The sequence below is a fragment of the Lentinus tigrinus genome, assembly GCF_003813185.1.
Source record: "Lentinus tigrinus ALCF2SS1-7 unplaced genomic scaffold L226scaffold_3, whole genome shotgun sequence".
NCBI classification, from domain to species: Eukaryota; Fungi; Basidiomycota; class Agaricomycetes; order Polyporales; family Polyporaceae; genus Lentinus; species Lentinus tigrinus.
The window spans coordinates 512,347-525,926 of NW_027137912.1; the positions used below are offsets into that span (position 1 = coordinate 512,347).

General features: G+C 55.5%; 5 protein-coding genes and 1 non-coding gene across 6 annotated transcripts; 1 reads left to right on the top strand and 5 right to left on the bottom strand.

Moving 5' to 3' along the window:
• Positions 1 to 1,581: 1,581 nt before the first annotated feature.
• On the bottom strand, positions 1,582 to 1,674 carry L226DRAFT_t32. Its single transcript has one exon. It is a non-coding gene; the product is annotated as a tRNA-Asn (tRNA).
• A 577-nt stretch (positions 1,675 to 2,251) lies between these two features.
• Positions 2,252 to 2,810, bottom strand: L226DRAFT_566434 (uncharacterized protein; the record flags this gene model as incomplete). The annotated part of the gene is made up of 4 exons (XM_067683914.1): positions 2,252 to 2,328; positions 2,388 to 2,475; positions 2,532 to 2,642; positions 2,703 to 2,810. 4 exons carry the CDS (start codon positions 2,808 to 2,810, stop codon positions 2,252 to 2,254), a joined length of 384 nt encoding a protein of 127 aa, XP_067540453.1.
• Positions 2,811 to 3,537: 727 nt separating this feature from the next.
• On the bottom strand, positions 3,538 to 7,279 carry L226DRAFT_608872 (calcium-transporting ATPase). Its single transcript, XM_067685979.1, has 11 exons — positions 7,058 to 7,279; positions 6,764 to 7,002; positions 6,437 to 6,709; positions 5,920 to 6,381; positions 5,684 to 5,866; positions 4,830 to 5,633; positions 4,586 to 4,778; positions 4,215 to 4,531; positions 3,912 to 4,163; positions 3,750 to 3,851; positions 3,538 to 3,692 (listed from the first exon to the last, which is right to left on the bottom strand). Exons 1-11 carry the CDS (start codon positions 7,173 to 7,175, stop codon positions 3,651 to 3,653), a joined length of 2,985 nt encoding a protein of 994 aa, XP_067540454.1. The 5' UTR covers positions 7,176 to 7,279; the 3' UTR covers positions 3,538 to 3,650.
• A 444-nt stretch (positions 7,280 to 7,723) lies between these two features.
• Positions 7,724 to 10,295, bottom strand: L226DRAFT_608873 (uncharacterized protein). Its single transcript, XM_067685980.1, has 6 exons — positions 9,809 to 10,295; positions 9,527 to 9,727; positions 9,342 to 9,456; positions 8,994 to 9,274; positions 8,084 to 8,929; positions 7,724 to 8,026 (listed from the first exon to the last, which is right to left on the bottom strand). Exons 1-5 carry the CDS (start codon positions 10,184 to 10,186, stop codon positions 8,135 to 8,137), a joined length of 1,770 nt encoding a protein of 589 aa, XP_067540455.1. The 5' UTR covers positions 10,187 to 10,295; the 3' UTR covers positions 7,724 to 8,026; positions 8,084 to 8,134.
• Positions 10,296 to 11,672: 1,377 nt separating this feature from the next.
• Positions 11,673 to 12,282, top strand: L226DRAFT_519509 (uncharacterized protein; the record flags this gene model as incomplete). The annotated part of the gene is made up of 4 exons (XM_067678584.1): positions 11,673 to 11,906; positions 11,966 to 11,986; positions 12,039 to 12,122; positions 12,178 to 12,282. The coding sequence occupies 4 exons, from the start codon at positions 11,673 to 11,675 to the stop codon at positions 12,280 to 12,282; spliced, it is 444 nt and encodes a 147-aa protein (XP_067540456.1).
• A 293-nt stretch (positions 12,283 to 12,575) lies between these two features.
• On the bottom strand, positions 12,576 to 13,442 carry L226DRAFT_530082 (uncharacterized protein). Its single transcript, XM_067679760.1, has 5 exons — positions 13,279 to 13,442; positions 13,190 to 13,219; positions 13,082 to 13,113; positions 12,828 to 12,920; positions 12,576 to 12,741 (listed from the first exon to the last, which is right to left on the bottom strand). Exons 1-5 carry the CDS (start codon positions 13,325 to 13,327, stop codon positions 12,688 to 12,690), a joined length of 258 nt encoding a protein of 85 aa, XP_067540457.1. The 5' UTR covers positions 13,328 to 13,442; the 3' UTR covers positions 12,576 to 12,687.
• Between the last annotated feature and the right edge of the window lie 138 nt (positions 13,443 to 13,580).

A 13,580-nucleotide genomic window follows, 5' to 3' on the forward strand; every position in this document is an offset into this window, starting at 1 on the left:
ACAACTCTGCTGCTGATTGGAACATTCCACCGTCGCGAATTTGAAGCATGAGGCATGAGGCGCACGCGTATGCTCGAACCGAACGTTGGGAGAGAGCTCGGCTCGCAGCGGACTGTTGTTCCAGAATGCAGAAGGGCTGTCAATTGATGTGGGTGCGCGGCGTATCTGGGCTGCAATCTCACTAGTGGGATTTTGCTTGATTACCGGCGGCACAAGACACACAGTGACGGGTTGACCATCGGTCGAGGCTCTGGACCCTCCGGTTGTCACCCTCGTCTCTCGATATTTCAGCGTAAAGTGGCTTCAAGTAGGTGGAAGAGGTGGAGGTATTGATGATGCACCAGAGGTACTTAAGCAGTCCGAGATATGTTCACTCAACGATACCATATCTCGGGTTCAAAGGGTCGACAACTCATCCGCGCCATCGGTAGCTTTGTATACGTCTACTTACCAGGTAAGGTGTCATCCGAGTGTCATCATGGTCGAGCGAGGCGGTTGAAACACCCCTAAGAACGCTTTGGATGGACTGGCGGGTACCATGATGACTTCGGCAACGATGATGTGGTTCGCATGTCTTGTGTAAGTACTTGTCGGCGTCGCCTCTGGCATTCTGATGGCACGCCACTCCACGAGTGTCGGCAGAGAAATTAGAATCCAAAGCGGACGGGCGGATCCTCTCCCGGATCGGAATGGTATGCACGAAACCCTGTAGTATGTACTCGGATCGCTGACACTCTTCACACAGCCTGAGTGCGGGTTTATGCGCAGTTATGGTCGAGGTTCACGATTATTGTCCTTATCGGACGTGCCCCATATGCACGAGGAATTATCCCAGAGTGTGTCCGGGCACATCTGCAATCCTCTACAATTCACGAGGCGGTTATGACGGAAGCCTCGGCGTTGACCCACATCTTCCATTCATCCCGTCACTTGATCGCAAACATGGTAAGTAGTGCTTCGACAACGACCTACATAATTGATCGGTTATATTGGGCACAGAAAGAGAAAGCAACAATCGTTCATCCGTAAGCGATGAGCATATTCATCGCTTACCGGGCCTGCGGGAATGCAGCGTCCGTACCGAGGGTCCATTATGATTCGATTCAACCTTCTTCCTCACAAGAAAGCAGGTTCCAAGACTATCCGCTTGCTGCGGAGCATGCACCAGCATGCATCGAAGAAGACTGAAAACCACAAGGCGCACCTCTTGTCATCGTCCGATCAGCATCGGGATGAAAGTAGGCGTCGGTTCGAATGCTCTGCCGCAAGTTGTACTGCAGCTAGCACTGATCGATCTGCAAGGTGCCGATGAGACTGACTACGAGTACTTAAGTCTGATAGTAACTACTGAACGTTGAACGCGTAAGATGCTGGATTTTAGCCTGCATCTGTGATCGTAAGTTGGTGTTTCTCGCGTCTAGCAGTTAGTGACGCGGGCGCTTAGACTTCCATTTTGAGGGTGGGCATATATTTGTCCACCTCGCCTGTCCTTCAACATACACATGTCCAAAACACTTGGCTGCAATCAATTCAAGATCACAGGTGAAATAAACTACCCAAATGCAGGAAAAGCAAAATTACCTGCCCCAGTGAGGCTCGAACTCACGACCTTCCGATTCCACAGTTTCTCGCACTGTAACAGTCGGACGCTGTAACCAACTCAGCCATGGGGCAGATGACTTACGCTTCCTTTAGTATGATACGGAGACAATGGGGGCAGGATGACACCAAAACATGGCTGAGGGTCGGAAAAAACTTGTTCGCCTTGGCAATGTTGGTGCTAGTCGGTCAGCACCAAAAAATAATTGGTCTACGAGTCATGTCATTCGTCCTTGTGGACCATCATGACAAAACGATCTTTCACACAGCGAGAACGCAAAGTATAACATGTTGATCGTATTGTTGTAACAGTACTGACCCACGCCAGGCAGGTGCAGGAGCAATGGACGGACCATGAGTGGCAGAGCAGAGTACAATGGTGTGCTAACGCTACAGAGAGATGGCCCTTTTCGTAGTGGCTGTCAATGATACATCTATATGACAACAGGGGAAGACTCATTCCATGAGCCGGTGGCGATCTGAAAAGGAATAGTGAGCGCTTGGCCCACATACTGCCGGTCCACTATGGGACCAGGGAGCATGGTTACTGGCGGGGAGTGCGTGGACGCAAAAGAGTGTGTAGATGGTGGGGATGGACGCCCGGGATCGCAAGCGACCGTCGGGGGGAAGAGTGAGGCTCTCATCGGGACGTCTATTTGAAGTCCCAAGAGACCTTGAGGACACCCTCATCGAGGCTCCCGAGCTCCTCGAAGAGAGACGGGCTCATATCTGCGCATAACGAACGTCAGCCGCATAGTCCAAGTCGAAAAAATGGGACGGCTGCGTACCGATGTCGTTGGAGCCACAGCTAGGGCACTCGTCACGAACGGTGGCTGTCGCGGTCTTGCCGTTCGCAGTGTTCTTGATCTTCACCTTCTACTCAAGAAAGCGGTAAGCGTTTATCAGGAAAGACGAGCAAGAGAAAAGCTAACCTTATCGCAGTACTTGCCGCCGTGGTAGATGTTGCTGGAGATAGCAATGATCTTGTCGCTGTCCTTGTTGGTCTTTCCGCAGGCACCGAGGCCGACTTCGAACCAAGTGCCCTAGATGGAGGAATTAGATGATCAGCCATGATGTAGACGGCGAGTGGCAGAGAGACATACACGGCCGGTGCGGGACCGCTTCTCGATACCCGCAGGAGTAGCAGAAGGCGCGGCGATGACGGCCACGATGAGAGCGAAGAGGAATGCGACGACGGCGAAGCGAGACATGGTGAAGGCAAGAGTTGTGTGGGATGACGAGGAATGACCGGTGGTGTACGAGCGAGCAGAGAAGAGACTGAGTGCGTGTAGCGACGGTGGGCGAAGTACGAGACTCGTGGGGAACTGGAAGGGAACACAGTGACCTTTTATATGCGCATGGCGCCCTCCCCCGTGCCCTTCGTAGAGCTACCTGCAGTTAGACTTCAAAGTTTCACCGACGAATAGCGGGGCATCGGCATCTGTCTCGTCGGTGTTCATTGACCGGCGTGCCTGAACGGACGACGCACCAACATTGTGCCGGCTATGAAGTTTGCGTACCCCAGATTTGACACTAATATTTTTTCCTTTTCCGGAAGAGGGCCACAAAGTGCAGATGGTTCAGTAAGTAGACTTCATGGTCCTTGGCGTGGTCCAGGCCTCGATGGTATGCAGCGCACAAAGTGGGGTGCTTCGGTCCCGATTAGCCGGCCGCCAACCCGGTGTGGGGTCTCATATGCTCCCCCGACTGTACCTTGCTGTCTTAGCAATCTGGGGGTTGAGCCACAACATTGGCAAGCCCAAGCAAATGTCTTCCGACCCGAGTCCGTACATTATGTATGGGTACTTTAACCTGTGGAACGCGCATCAGTGTACGCCCCGACGTTTCCGATCCTTTTGCGAGGTAGGATGTAGTCGACGTACGAATAAATTGGCACCTATGCAGCTTGTTTCTTGAGTAGTATACGGCGCGATGCCTAGCGGGAGAGGCTCAAAGACTCTAGTATTACGCTTACGCTGGAATCATTACATGTCATTACAATGTCCCCGAAAGATGCCTATATCATGTAAATATGGGTCAGTAGGGTATGTCTAGTCCACCTTCATCTTTGATGGCGGGGAGACAAATGTCGCCTGTCGATGAGGTCTCAGTCTGCGAGCCTCGTAGAGAGAAGATATGGGGGCACTCACAGTGACGAGTTTGAGCACCTCATCAATGAGGAGCACAGGCGCACTGAGGTATAGTACAGCTTGCCACTCTGTCCAGTTAAGAGGCATGATGGCGAAGAGAGTCTGCGCGGGATAAATTAGCAATCTAATCGCGAAGGAGAGCGCAAGTGGACATGGACTCACGGTGAAGAAGGGGATATACAAGATGGCAACGTGAAGCGCCATGCTGAGTGCGATGGCGCCTACAAGGAAGGGGTTCTTCCACAGAGGGAGTTTGAGCAAGCTCTCGTTCTCGGAGAGCGAGTTCATTGCGTTGAACATCTCCACGGTGACAAGGATGGAGAGGGACATCGTTGTTGCACGTCGTGACATCTCATTGGTGAACATCTCGCAGCCGATGTCCGAGAACAGGCTCGAACACTGATGGAAGTGGGTCTGTATGTGGAGAGTGAGTCAACGAACAAGATAATGTGCTGATGGACGTACGAGCTGGTAGAAAGAGATCTGAGGACCACCAGCGTAGAACATGAACCACCACGCGTATCCAGCGACGGTCGCAACACCAACGTACGTCCCGATGACCATGTACCGGAAGAAGAGCCACTTGCCAACGATCGGTTCACGGCTGTCCCGAGGAGGAACACGCATGATGCTGTGGTCTGGTGGATTGAACCCGAGAGCAGTCGCGGGCAAGCTGTCCGTAACCAAGTTTACCCAGAGCAGTTGCACCGGGATGAGCGCTTCGGGCATGCCAAGCAGCACCGTCAAGAAGATGCTGACGACCTCGCCGATGTTCGACGAGACTGTTTGATGTGGTCAGCATCGCAAGAATATACAGATGATCACAAAGTACGTACTGAGGTAGCGGATGAATTGCTTGGTGTTGTTGTAGATCAGACGACCCTCCTCGACAGCCTGCTCAATGGTCGCGAAGTTCGAGTCCGTGAGCACCATGTCAGCCGCCAGTTTGGCGACGTCGGTACCACTTCCCATTGCGACACCGATGTCGGCCTTCTTGAGCGCGGGTGCATCGTTAACTCCGTCGCCGGTCTGTTTGATCACTTAACAAAAAGATTGAAGGGTAGATAGATATACGCTTACCATCGCGACCACCAGACCTTGGCTCTGGAGAAGGTCGACCAGCTGACTCTTGTGCGTGGGCTCCGTACGGCTGAAAAGGCTGGCACGCATGACAGCCTTGAGCTTCTCGTCAGGACTGAGCTCATCGAGTTCGCGACCAGTATAGCTCTTGCCCGTGAGATCATCGTGTTCGCCGAAAATGCCAATCTGCCTGCAAATGGTCTCTGCGGTACCCTTGTTGTCGCCGGTGATACAGATGACGCGGATACCTGCAGCCTGGCACTTTGCGACAGCCGTACGGACCTCAGGGCGAGGCGGGTCGAGCATGCCGACGAGCGATACAAAGGTGAGGTCCTTCTCGAAACGAGAGTATTCTGCAGTCGTCTCCGCCTTGTAGTTCGCGAGGTCGAGGGTCTGGTTGTCGGCGTATGCGAGGGCAAGAGTGCGGAGACCCTGGTTACCGTAGGCGATGGTGCTGCGAAGGAGGGCGTCACGAAGCTGGGGTACGAGGGGGATGGCACGGCCGTTGACGAGGACGGACGAGCAACGTTCGAGGATGGACTCTGGGGCGCCCTTCGCGTACAGAATGCCGGTGCCGTTCTTCTGCGCGAGAACGGACATCATCTTACGGTCTCGGGAAAACTCAAAGGTCAAAAGGCGGGGAATCGTGCGCTCGTAGTACTCGTTGACAGCGTTCGCGCGAACGGAGGGAGAGAGGTATGGCAGATTTTTCGCGAGCTCGGGGTCGGGGCAAGGCAGCTTTTCCGCAAGGACCTTCAGGGCGGCTTCGGTAGGCTCGCCGAGATTTGTGTAGGTGTTCTTGTCCTGCAGGCGGATCAATACAAGAGAGGGAGTATAAGACCACCTGAACTCACCGCATGGTAGATGATCTTCGAGTCGTTACAAATGGCGCTGATCTCAGCCAGGCGGAGCAAGGGCTCTGAACGGACTTCAGCGGATGACTTGTCATCAGCAGGGGTAACCGACCCTTCTGGAGCGAAGGTAGTGCCCTCGACGAGGAACTCCCGAGGCGTGCCGGAGATGTCCACCACAGAGAACTGCAGGCATGATGTCGATGTGGAGTTCGAGAGAGAACAGAGTAAGTACGCACCTTCGACACGCTCATCTGGTTAGTGGTCAACGTACCGGTCTTGTCTGAGCAGATGACGTTCGTGCAACCTAGAGTCTCCACACTGGGCAGGTTGCGAACAATAGCGTTCTTCTGAGCCATCTTCTTCGTACCGAGAGCAAGGCAAGCGGTGATGACAGCAGCGAGACCCTCGGGAATAGCAGCAACAGCCAGAGCGACGGCGATCTTGAAGTAGTACACGGCACCCTTGAGGGCACCATGGTGCGCTGGGTCCCAGAAGTGACGAATGTTGACGAGCCAGACAAGAACGCAGATAACGGTGATAACCTTCGCGAGCATGTCACCAAAGTCGTCGAGCTTGCGCTTTAACGGCGTCTTCTCGCTGATCTGCGAAGTGATGGACTTGTGGATGTCACCAATAGCAGTCTTCTCGCCAGTGAATACCACGATAGCCGTGCCCTTGCCATTGACGACTGTAGTGCCCTATTGGGACATCAGACGCGGGACATTTTTGCACAGCATGTAACCGGCTACTTACGGAGAAGAGCATGTTTGTCATGTCCTGCTTAACCGCCTTGGGGTCCGAGACCGCGTCCAGAAACTTGCCAACGCTAGTGCTCTCTCCCGTGAGGATGGCCTGGTCGACGCGCAGGCTCGTGGATGCTACAGAGAGCAGCCGGCAGTCCGCAGGTATCTTGTCTCCGACCGCAATAGAAATGATGTCGCCGGGGACGAGCTCAGTCGCGTGAATGCGCGTCCACAAACCATCTCGGAGGACCTTCGCCTCGTCTGGAGAGTATTCCTTCAATGCCTGCGGAGTGGGTCAGCAACGAGGCCCGCACGCGCGAACGGTATAATCACTGACGTCAATCGCCTTCTCCGCATTCGTCTCCTGGATGACACCGACAGTCGCGTTGGCGACAAGGATGAGGAGGATAACGAGAGGCTCAACGAACGCACTCCACCATGCTGACCCATCAGATTCCTCGAAGAGCGCGAGTACAAACGACACCACCGCGGACGCAAGGAGGATGAGCACCAATTGGTCCTTGAACTGCTCGAGGATGAGCTCCCACAGAGGCGTTGGTGGGTCTTCAGGCAGCTCTGACAGTCGCTGCATGTGAGTTCAAGGTATATACGTACTGAGCGATCGACGTACCGTTCTTCCCGTAAAGCTCAGCATGCTTCGCAGCTGCCTCCGACGTCAGACCTTTCGCAGAGTCCACCGAATAGTGCTGCAGCACTTCCGCGCCTGTCCTTGTCCACGGGGCCTCCATGTCGCCAAGCTGTAGGCTCTATATGCAAGAGAGCGGGGCGGTTGAAGGAAAGTATGTGGCAGGGAACGACAAATAGTACAGCGCTGAGCGAGTACGCGGTCTGGAAGGTTTCGTGGAGAAGTACACTCGGCTAAGGCGCCGATATACATATGCGTAGACGCGCGCGCTAAGCTGACGTGGCGACTTCCCGCGCCTGCACTCCGGCTTCACAGGACCGTCTCTTCCAGCGTTTTCTCCGCCCGAGCCTGAGAGAGCGCATCTCGACTTTGCCTGCAGACTGGGGCACGTTGTCGCGCGAAACGGACCATCCTTACTCGTGCGTGAGTAAAAAAAACAGGCACGGATTCGACAGTACGGATATCCGTGTGTAGATTTCAAAGCGTAGGCATTGCTTAGTTCACAGACGTTAGCAGTTTGCAGCCACACCAGTCCACCTCACGAATCATTGCTCCCAGGGTCATACCAAGGAGGTCAAGGAAGTGAGCAATCACCATCTCACTCACCATGTCAGGTGGTACCTTCCCCACTGTACCCGCGTCCGAGACGACTGTGCATGCAACAATAATACTCACATTTATACAGACAGAGCAACACACGTGGAGCGTGGTTCTATACATCGACATAGGCGTGAGAGATGGGAGGAAACAGTACAAAATACAGCGCACTGCGATAGGACGAGCCGGAAGCGGAACAACTTAGCGATAGCCCGGACGCAGAACCATGCATCGTGAGATGTCATCTTGGGTACGTCGTGGATAGGCGCAAGAGCATGGAGGGTGATGAGGAAACCATGGTCCTTGTAAATGGAACAAGACAAATGATTAGGGATCTAGGAAAGCTGCACCGCACCACTGCATCAGTGAGAATGTCAGTGGTCGAGAGAATAGATGCTTGGGTAAGTCACTCACGTGCGAAGTAGAGTGAGTTAGTGTACATGTCCGAGTCGATACACGGTCCGCTCAACTGGCAGCAGCTGCGCTGGCTTCACCGTCGGTGCCGGGCGTTGGGGGAACAGCGCGATCCAGTAATGGCTTGTCCGATATCGTAGACCCTGGAGAAGATGGAAGGACATCGTAGGAGGAGCGAACGGCCGAGGACGCGGACGACGTAGCATATTCCCCGGTTGAAAGGGAGGGACGATCTGGGGTTGATTCGAAGGCAGCGGGCTCAGCTATTGTGGGAGTATCGTCTGCAATCACAGGAGGAGTCTCCGCGCGAGGCTCTTCCGTGGTCGGAGCTGGAGCTACCTCCAACTGAGACTCCGAGGATGCCGTCTCCGCGATTGGATCGGATGGCTCGCGTTCCGGACTAGGAGTTGCGACAGCATTTGCGGTAGACGCAGCACCAAGCAGAGCAGTGCCGACAGCGCCATACGGTGACGTTGGGGTGGACCTGCCGCTACGGCGGCCACCGTCGGTGCTGACTCGGGCCGGTGAGAGAAGGCTTGGTGATGATGCATGTACCTGACTGGACGTAGAGATGCGCGAGCGTGGAGGAGAGACTGCCTCTTCCGCAGGTTGTGCAGGCAAGGCGGGAGAATGACTGCACGGGACTGCTTCCGACGTGACCACCGATTCTGCAGAGGGCGTAGTAGCCTCAGTCGATCTCTCGACGGAAGCAGCAGGTTCGGCTGCACCACTGGCGGTTGCAGCAGCAGCCTCCTCCCGCTTCTTCTTCTCCTCTTCCTCCTTCTGTCGCCGCAGCTCAGCCTCGTGCTCTATCAGAGAGAGACGCATGGCCTCCATGACCATCAGCTGTGAATTGGCGTTGTACCCTCAGATCATCGGCCGTGAGCGCTGTATGCAGTAGGTCACGCACCTCTTCCAGATCCTGTCCTCCGAGGCCCATCGAGCCAAGGTACTGGTTGAGCTCCTGGTTCTGCTGCCTCCGCCTCGACCGCCGGCTTCCTCGTTCGCCGCTACCCTCGGGCGTCTCTGCGCCAGCCTCTTCCGGAGGAATAGCATGCACACGACCACTCGTAACGCCGACGGGAATCAGCCTGTCGCCGACTTGCCGCATGATAATACGCCTGTTAGCGCGCCGAGCGACAGCAGCCCGAACCGCCGCCAACTTGGCCTCCCAATCGGGATGGATCATGTCTGTGGTAAGGTTCATTCAATGTCACCCTGTGCCACAGATACTCTCCAGTATTCCGTCTCGACTCACCGACAGTGACAACGTCAGGATCATTGTGTCCAAAGCTCTTCCTCCGGCGCTTCATGGAAGTGTTGGCTGTAGCGTCTGATGCCGCCTTCGGTGAGTCAGGCCATGAAGGCGGCGTCTGCGATTACGAAGGAAACGCGGGGCCGGTCGATTAGCAAAGAGTCCAGGCCATAACAACATGTACTGACCGCTCCCTCGCTGCCAAGGCCCGTCCGCCACGGCGGTGGCGTGTAGACGATACCAAAGTTCTCCTGGACACAGTACGGGCATGCAGCGGGCTCCGAGACGACATGTGTAGTCGTTGGCTCGACTCTCTTGATCTGCACAAAGCACTCCGTGCAGATGGCCTGGTCGCAACATCTCGAACGGTTGATGTTGGGGGGATAGTACTAATACGCGCCCACATACAACCGTGAGTGGAGGGATCCTCGGGTGCAAGCACCCAAACATCAGGACAATCCCGCACGCACCAAGAAACAAATGGGGCACTCGATGGCCCCGCGATATATCGCTGCCTCTGGATGGCGAGCAGGCTCCTTCGCAGTACTGGGTTTCTTTGCGTGTCCCCTGGTGGACGAGGAGCTGACAGAATCGGCGCGCGACGAGCCCTCGCCGCCCTCCGGATCGGAGGGCTCCTTGCGCGCAGCAAAGATCTGCTCGTCGTCCCAGTCCTCCTCGTAGTCCTCGAGCGGGCGGTAGAACGGGGCAAGCTTGCGCTCGACTATGAGCTGTGTGACTACAGCCTGATTCCAGTCCCGTGGCCCGGTGTAGATGCCCTGTGGGGAGAGATACCCGAAGTCGACCGTGTCTTCGTGGTGCCCGCGGCCGGAGGAGGCACTGTTGCCCATCGTGAGAGAGAAGGGAGCTAGTCGAGCTCGGAGGTGTGGTCGTCGAGAGGAGCAGGCAACAAAGCTCAGCAAGGAAAGTCACCACCGGTGCGGCTTGTCGTCACAGTCGGGACACTGACTGACGCCCGTTGTCGGCCGCGACGCGGGCCTATCGCGGCGAACACCGACCTCAGCGGCGTTGTGACCGTCCGTCTTTAGCCTTTCTTCCGTCCATCATGGTCAAGAACGCGAGAGAAACATAGCCCATCCTCTTACAGTATGCACTTTCGCGCAGCTTGCGTGCTGGAAAGGAGTGTTTTCTATGCGATGTGGACCAAGCAGACTGGAAGGACTTGCAGCCGATGTCACTTCGCGTGAGCGAATACTTGAATCGCGTTTCCAGACCCGAACTTTCCTCTACCCTGCCTTGCTCATATCTTCCCAAACACATTGAATACTCCATGCACCTCACCACAGATGCGATGCAACAGCAGATACGACAAGAAGTAATGACGAACGCTGACCCGGGGACGCCGGCCTTCGCCGATAGCGCTGTTCTGCAGTCAAAATGCCCTCCCGGTCGCGTTCAGATCACCTGCATTATTCATGGTTCCGGTCATCGTGAAACTGTCAGCTCATCCCGAGCTGCGTAGGTGCTCTGCTTAGTCGACATCGGAGGAACGGACGACCGTCAGCATTGATGTGCCCAGCCCATGGGAGCATACCGTTATGTTCTCCCACTGCGGCGTCGGGATGACCGCTGAACGTGGCCCGAATGCAGGTTCGAAGCTCATGACGAGCCTGCAGAGCAGTGCTCAAACACTTCGCGGAGGGATGAGCAGAGACTACTGCGGGGCCTGACCAGAGACCTCTGGCGGCTTTGAGGTTACTCGGCAAAAACTCACAGTTATGCAGTATACCAGCAGCATGTTTGGCAACGGTACATAGAGAGTATGTTTCTCGCTTGACCCGCATAGTCGTCACAGGACATGACCCCGCCTCCGTGAACGCAGACCCCATTGATCAACCTCCCTGCACCCGACCAATCGCTCTGCAGGTCTCCCTGAGTCCGTCCGCGCAAAAGGCGTTCCGAGGCCGTCGCGGGCCAACGTGGCGCGCGGCTAGCAAAACACATTGAGCGAAGCGGCTCGGACATCAGCTCGACCCCGTCCCCCCGCAGGCGCGACAGGCGCAACCGAGCCTCCGGGCGTCCAGACCTGTGAAGGCCGTCGGTCCTATATATTGCGTATGCGTCTGACGTTGCAAAGCCTGCTCCACTGTCATCCGCCCGCTTCATCTCGACCCCGACATACCCGAGAGTGTCGATTGCAACGCGAACGTCGTCGTCATCGTCATCGACCTCTTCAACTCCTGCGTTGTCCTCACTCTCGCTCTTCTCGTCGCTGTCGTTCTCCCGCTCTCCCTCATAGACTTTTCCGTCACTTAGTCATTCCTTACCTGCTCTGCTCCTGCTCTCGCGCACCGTAGAAGCTCTCCAGCCACCAAAATGTTCAACTCCAGCCGCTCCTTGGTCCTCACGCTCTTTAACCTGCTCGCGCTATCCAGCGCACTCGCATTCGCCGCGCCCCACAAGGGCAAGCACCACAGTGGCTCCAGCGTCACGAAGAAGCTCACAGAGTCTGCGACGGACGCCCTCGAGAGGCGTTACGACAACGCCCGCTTCACGTACTACGATGCCGGCGAGAATGCCTGCGGTGGATATGATTCCAACAGAGACTACGTGAGTGCTGTGGCTGGCATCGTTTGACAATACGGAGTGCTCACCTAGATATCCCGCAGGTCATTGCCATCAGTCCTTCGGTACGGGGTATTCTGCGCCAGCGTCGCATTCAGAGCTCACCGATTTCTTTAGCTCTATAACAACGGCGCACACTGCTACAAGACTGTAACGCTTCAGTACAACGGTCAGCAGGTCAAGGCGAAGGTCACCGATGAGGTATATTTCCCATCATGTGTCGACGTCGTGGAGGCTGACCAGCTCCACATCGTAGTGCCCGGGATGCAAGGACGCAGAGGCGGACCTTTCGCGGCCCTTGTTCGCCCACCTCGCGCCCCTCGACGAGGGTGTCATCTACGGCCAATGGTGGTTCGACTGAAAGTCCGTTCGTTTTCTCCGTTGTTGGCCGCCGCGCCTGGGGCTCCGGGTTGTCTGGTATAATCATCGTTAACCTATCTATCGCCTATCCTTGCATTCCTTCGTCCCGTAATCGCTCTTTGTCTTTTGCTGTAACGCCGCACATAAGTGCGGTGGGCCGCTCTGGTCTCTACCTTATAGTGTGTCGTTGAATGGCTCCGGTGCTGTATCATGGTACAGCTGTAATCGCTATAGCTAGCATACGCTCGTGTATAATGATGTGCATTACACTCACTGGTGTGTCTCTGCTTCGACGTCCGGGAGGTGTTCCATCGACAAGCGGAATTAGGATGCGCATACATTGAATCAAGTTGGCTATGATACAGCGAGGAAGCGATATGGCGAAGACCAGTGTGAATTTGAGTAGCTATGACCGTGGACCTTCCGCCCAGACAGGCTTCTGAGAATCGGGGTCGTTCAACTGCGGAAGAAGTGCAAGAGACCTATCAGTACGACTGCGCAGCCGGCCGTCGGGTGGTGGGGACAGTATGTAAATCGCCCACGCACCTGTGCACTCTCTTGCTGCTTCATCGCGTTCTCTCTGGCTAACCTCGCTGCACGATTCGCGTCGACCTTCCTACGAAGGTCAGGGGACATGGCCTGTGCATTGAAACGTCAAGGTGAGTTAGTTGATCGTCTTTCTTCCCATTCATCTTAGATCGGCCCGCTCATTGCCCCCTATGCACGTAACAGCGACGGCCGTTCGAGAGCTGACCGCAGACGGCGAGATGTGAATCGGGATCAAGAGGAGAGGAACTCACGGCGTAGGTCTGTTCCGGAGTTGGTGTAGTCACTGACCGAGTGAGAGCGAGAAAGCCGGATTGCATGTCAGAAGAACACAGGAGCGAACATTGTCGTCAAGGGCGCACCTTTCATGATGAAGTACCCGACACCGATGACTGTTTATGCTCGTAGGATGAACTCGCGAAGGGCACGCTCGTGACAGACGGGTACGTACTGCCAATGGTGGAGATGGTCATGCCGAACCAGGGAAACTTTTGAGACATGTCGCGCAGGAAGAAGGTGTGCCAAGGATGAGCGGGAAAGGCTGCTGGACAGGGTGAGGGAGAGGAAGAGTCTCAGTGACGGAGACGCGCGGGGAGTATGGGCGCGTCGCGGTCACGTTGACTGCGTGGCCAGGCTAATGTACTTGGCAGAATGCTGCCAATTCGCCAGTGGCAATTGCCAACGGCATTTGCCATATCTGCCGGGTTCATCGCTGGGCAGAATGTGGCAGAAGTACGGCGTCTATAGCCATAT

Bases quoted from the DNA above. Each gene is read 5' to 3' on its own strand.
- L226DRAFT_608872 (XM_067685979.1), bottom strand. From the start codon at position 7,175: ATGGAGGCCCCGTGGACAAGGACAGGCGCGGAAGTGCTGCAGCACTAT. The intron at 6,710-6,763 runs GTCAGTGATTAT...CCCACTCCGCAG, and splicing joins ATGCGGAGAAGGCGATTGAC to GCATTGAAGGAATACTCTCC. The intron at 4,779-4,829 runs GTAAGCGTATAT...GTGATCAAACAG, and splicing joins AAGGTCTGGTGGTCGCGATG to ACCGGCGACGGAGTTAACGA.
- L226DRAFT_608873 (XM_067685980.1), bottom strand. From the start codon at position 10,186: ATGGGCAACAGTGCCTCCTCCGGCCGCGGGCACCACGAAGACACGGTC. The intron at 9,728-9,808 runs GTGCGTGCGGGA...GGCGCGTATTAG, and splicing joins AGTGCCCCATTTGTTTCTTG to TACTATCCCCCCAACATCAA. The intron at 9,275-9,341 runs GTGAGTCGAGAC...ACCTTACCACAG, and splicing joins TCCTGACGTTGTCACTGTCG to ACATGATCCATCCCGATTGG.
- L226DRAFT_530082 (XM_067679760.1), bottom strand. From the start codon at position 13,327: ATGTCTCAAAAGTTTCCCTGGTTCGGCATGACCATCTCCACCATTGGC. The intron at 13,220-13,278 runs GTACGTACCCGT...GAGCATAAACAG, and splicing joins GACCATCTCCACCATTGGCA to TCATCGGTGTCGGGTACTTC. The intron at 12,921-13,081 runs GTGAGTTCCTCT...TTCAATGCACAG, and splicing joins CTCCGGAACAGACCTACGCC to GCCATGTCCCCTGACCTTCG.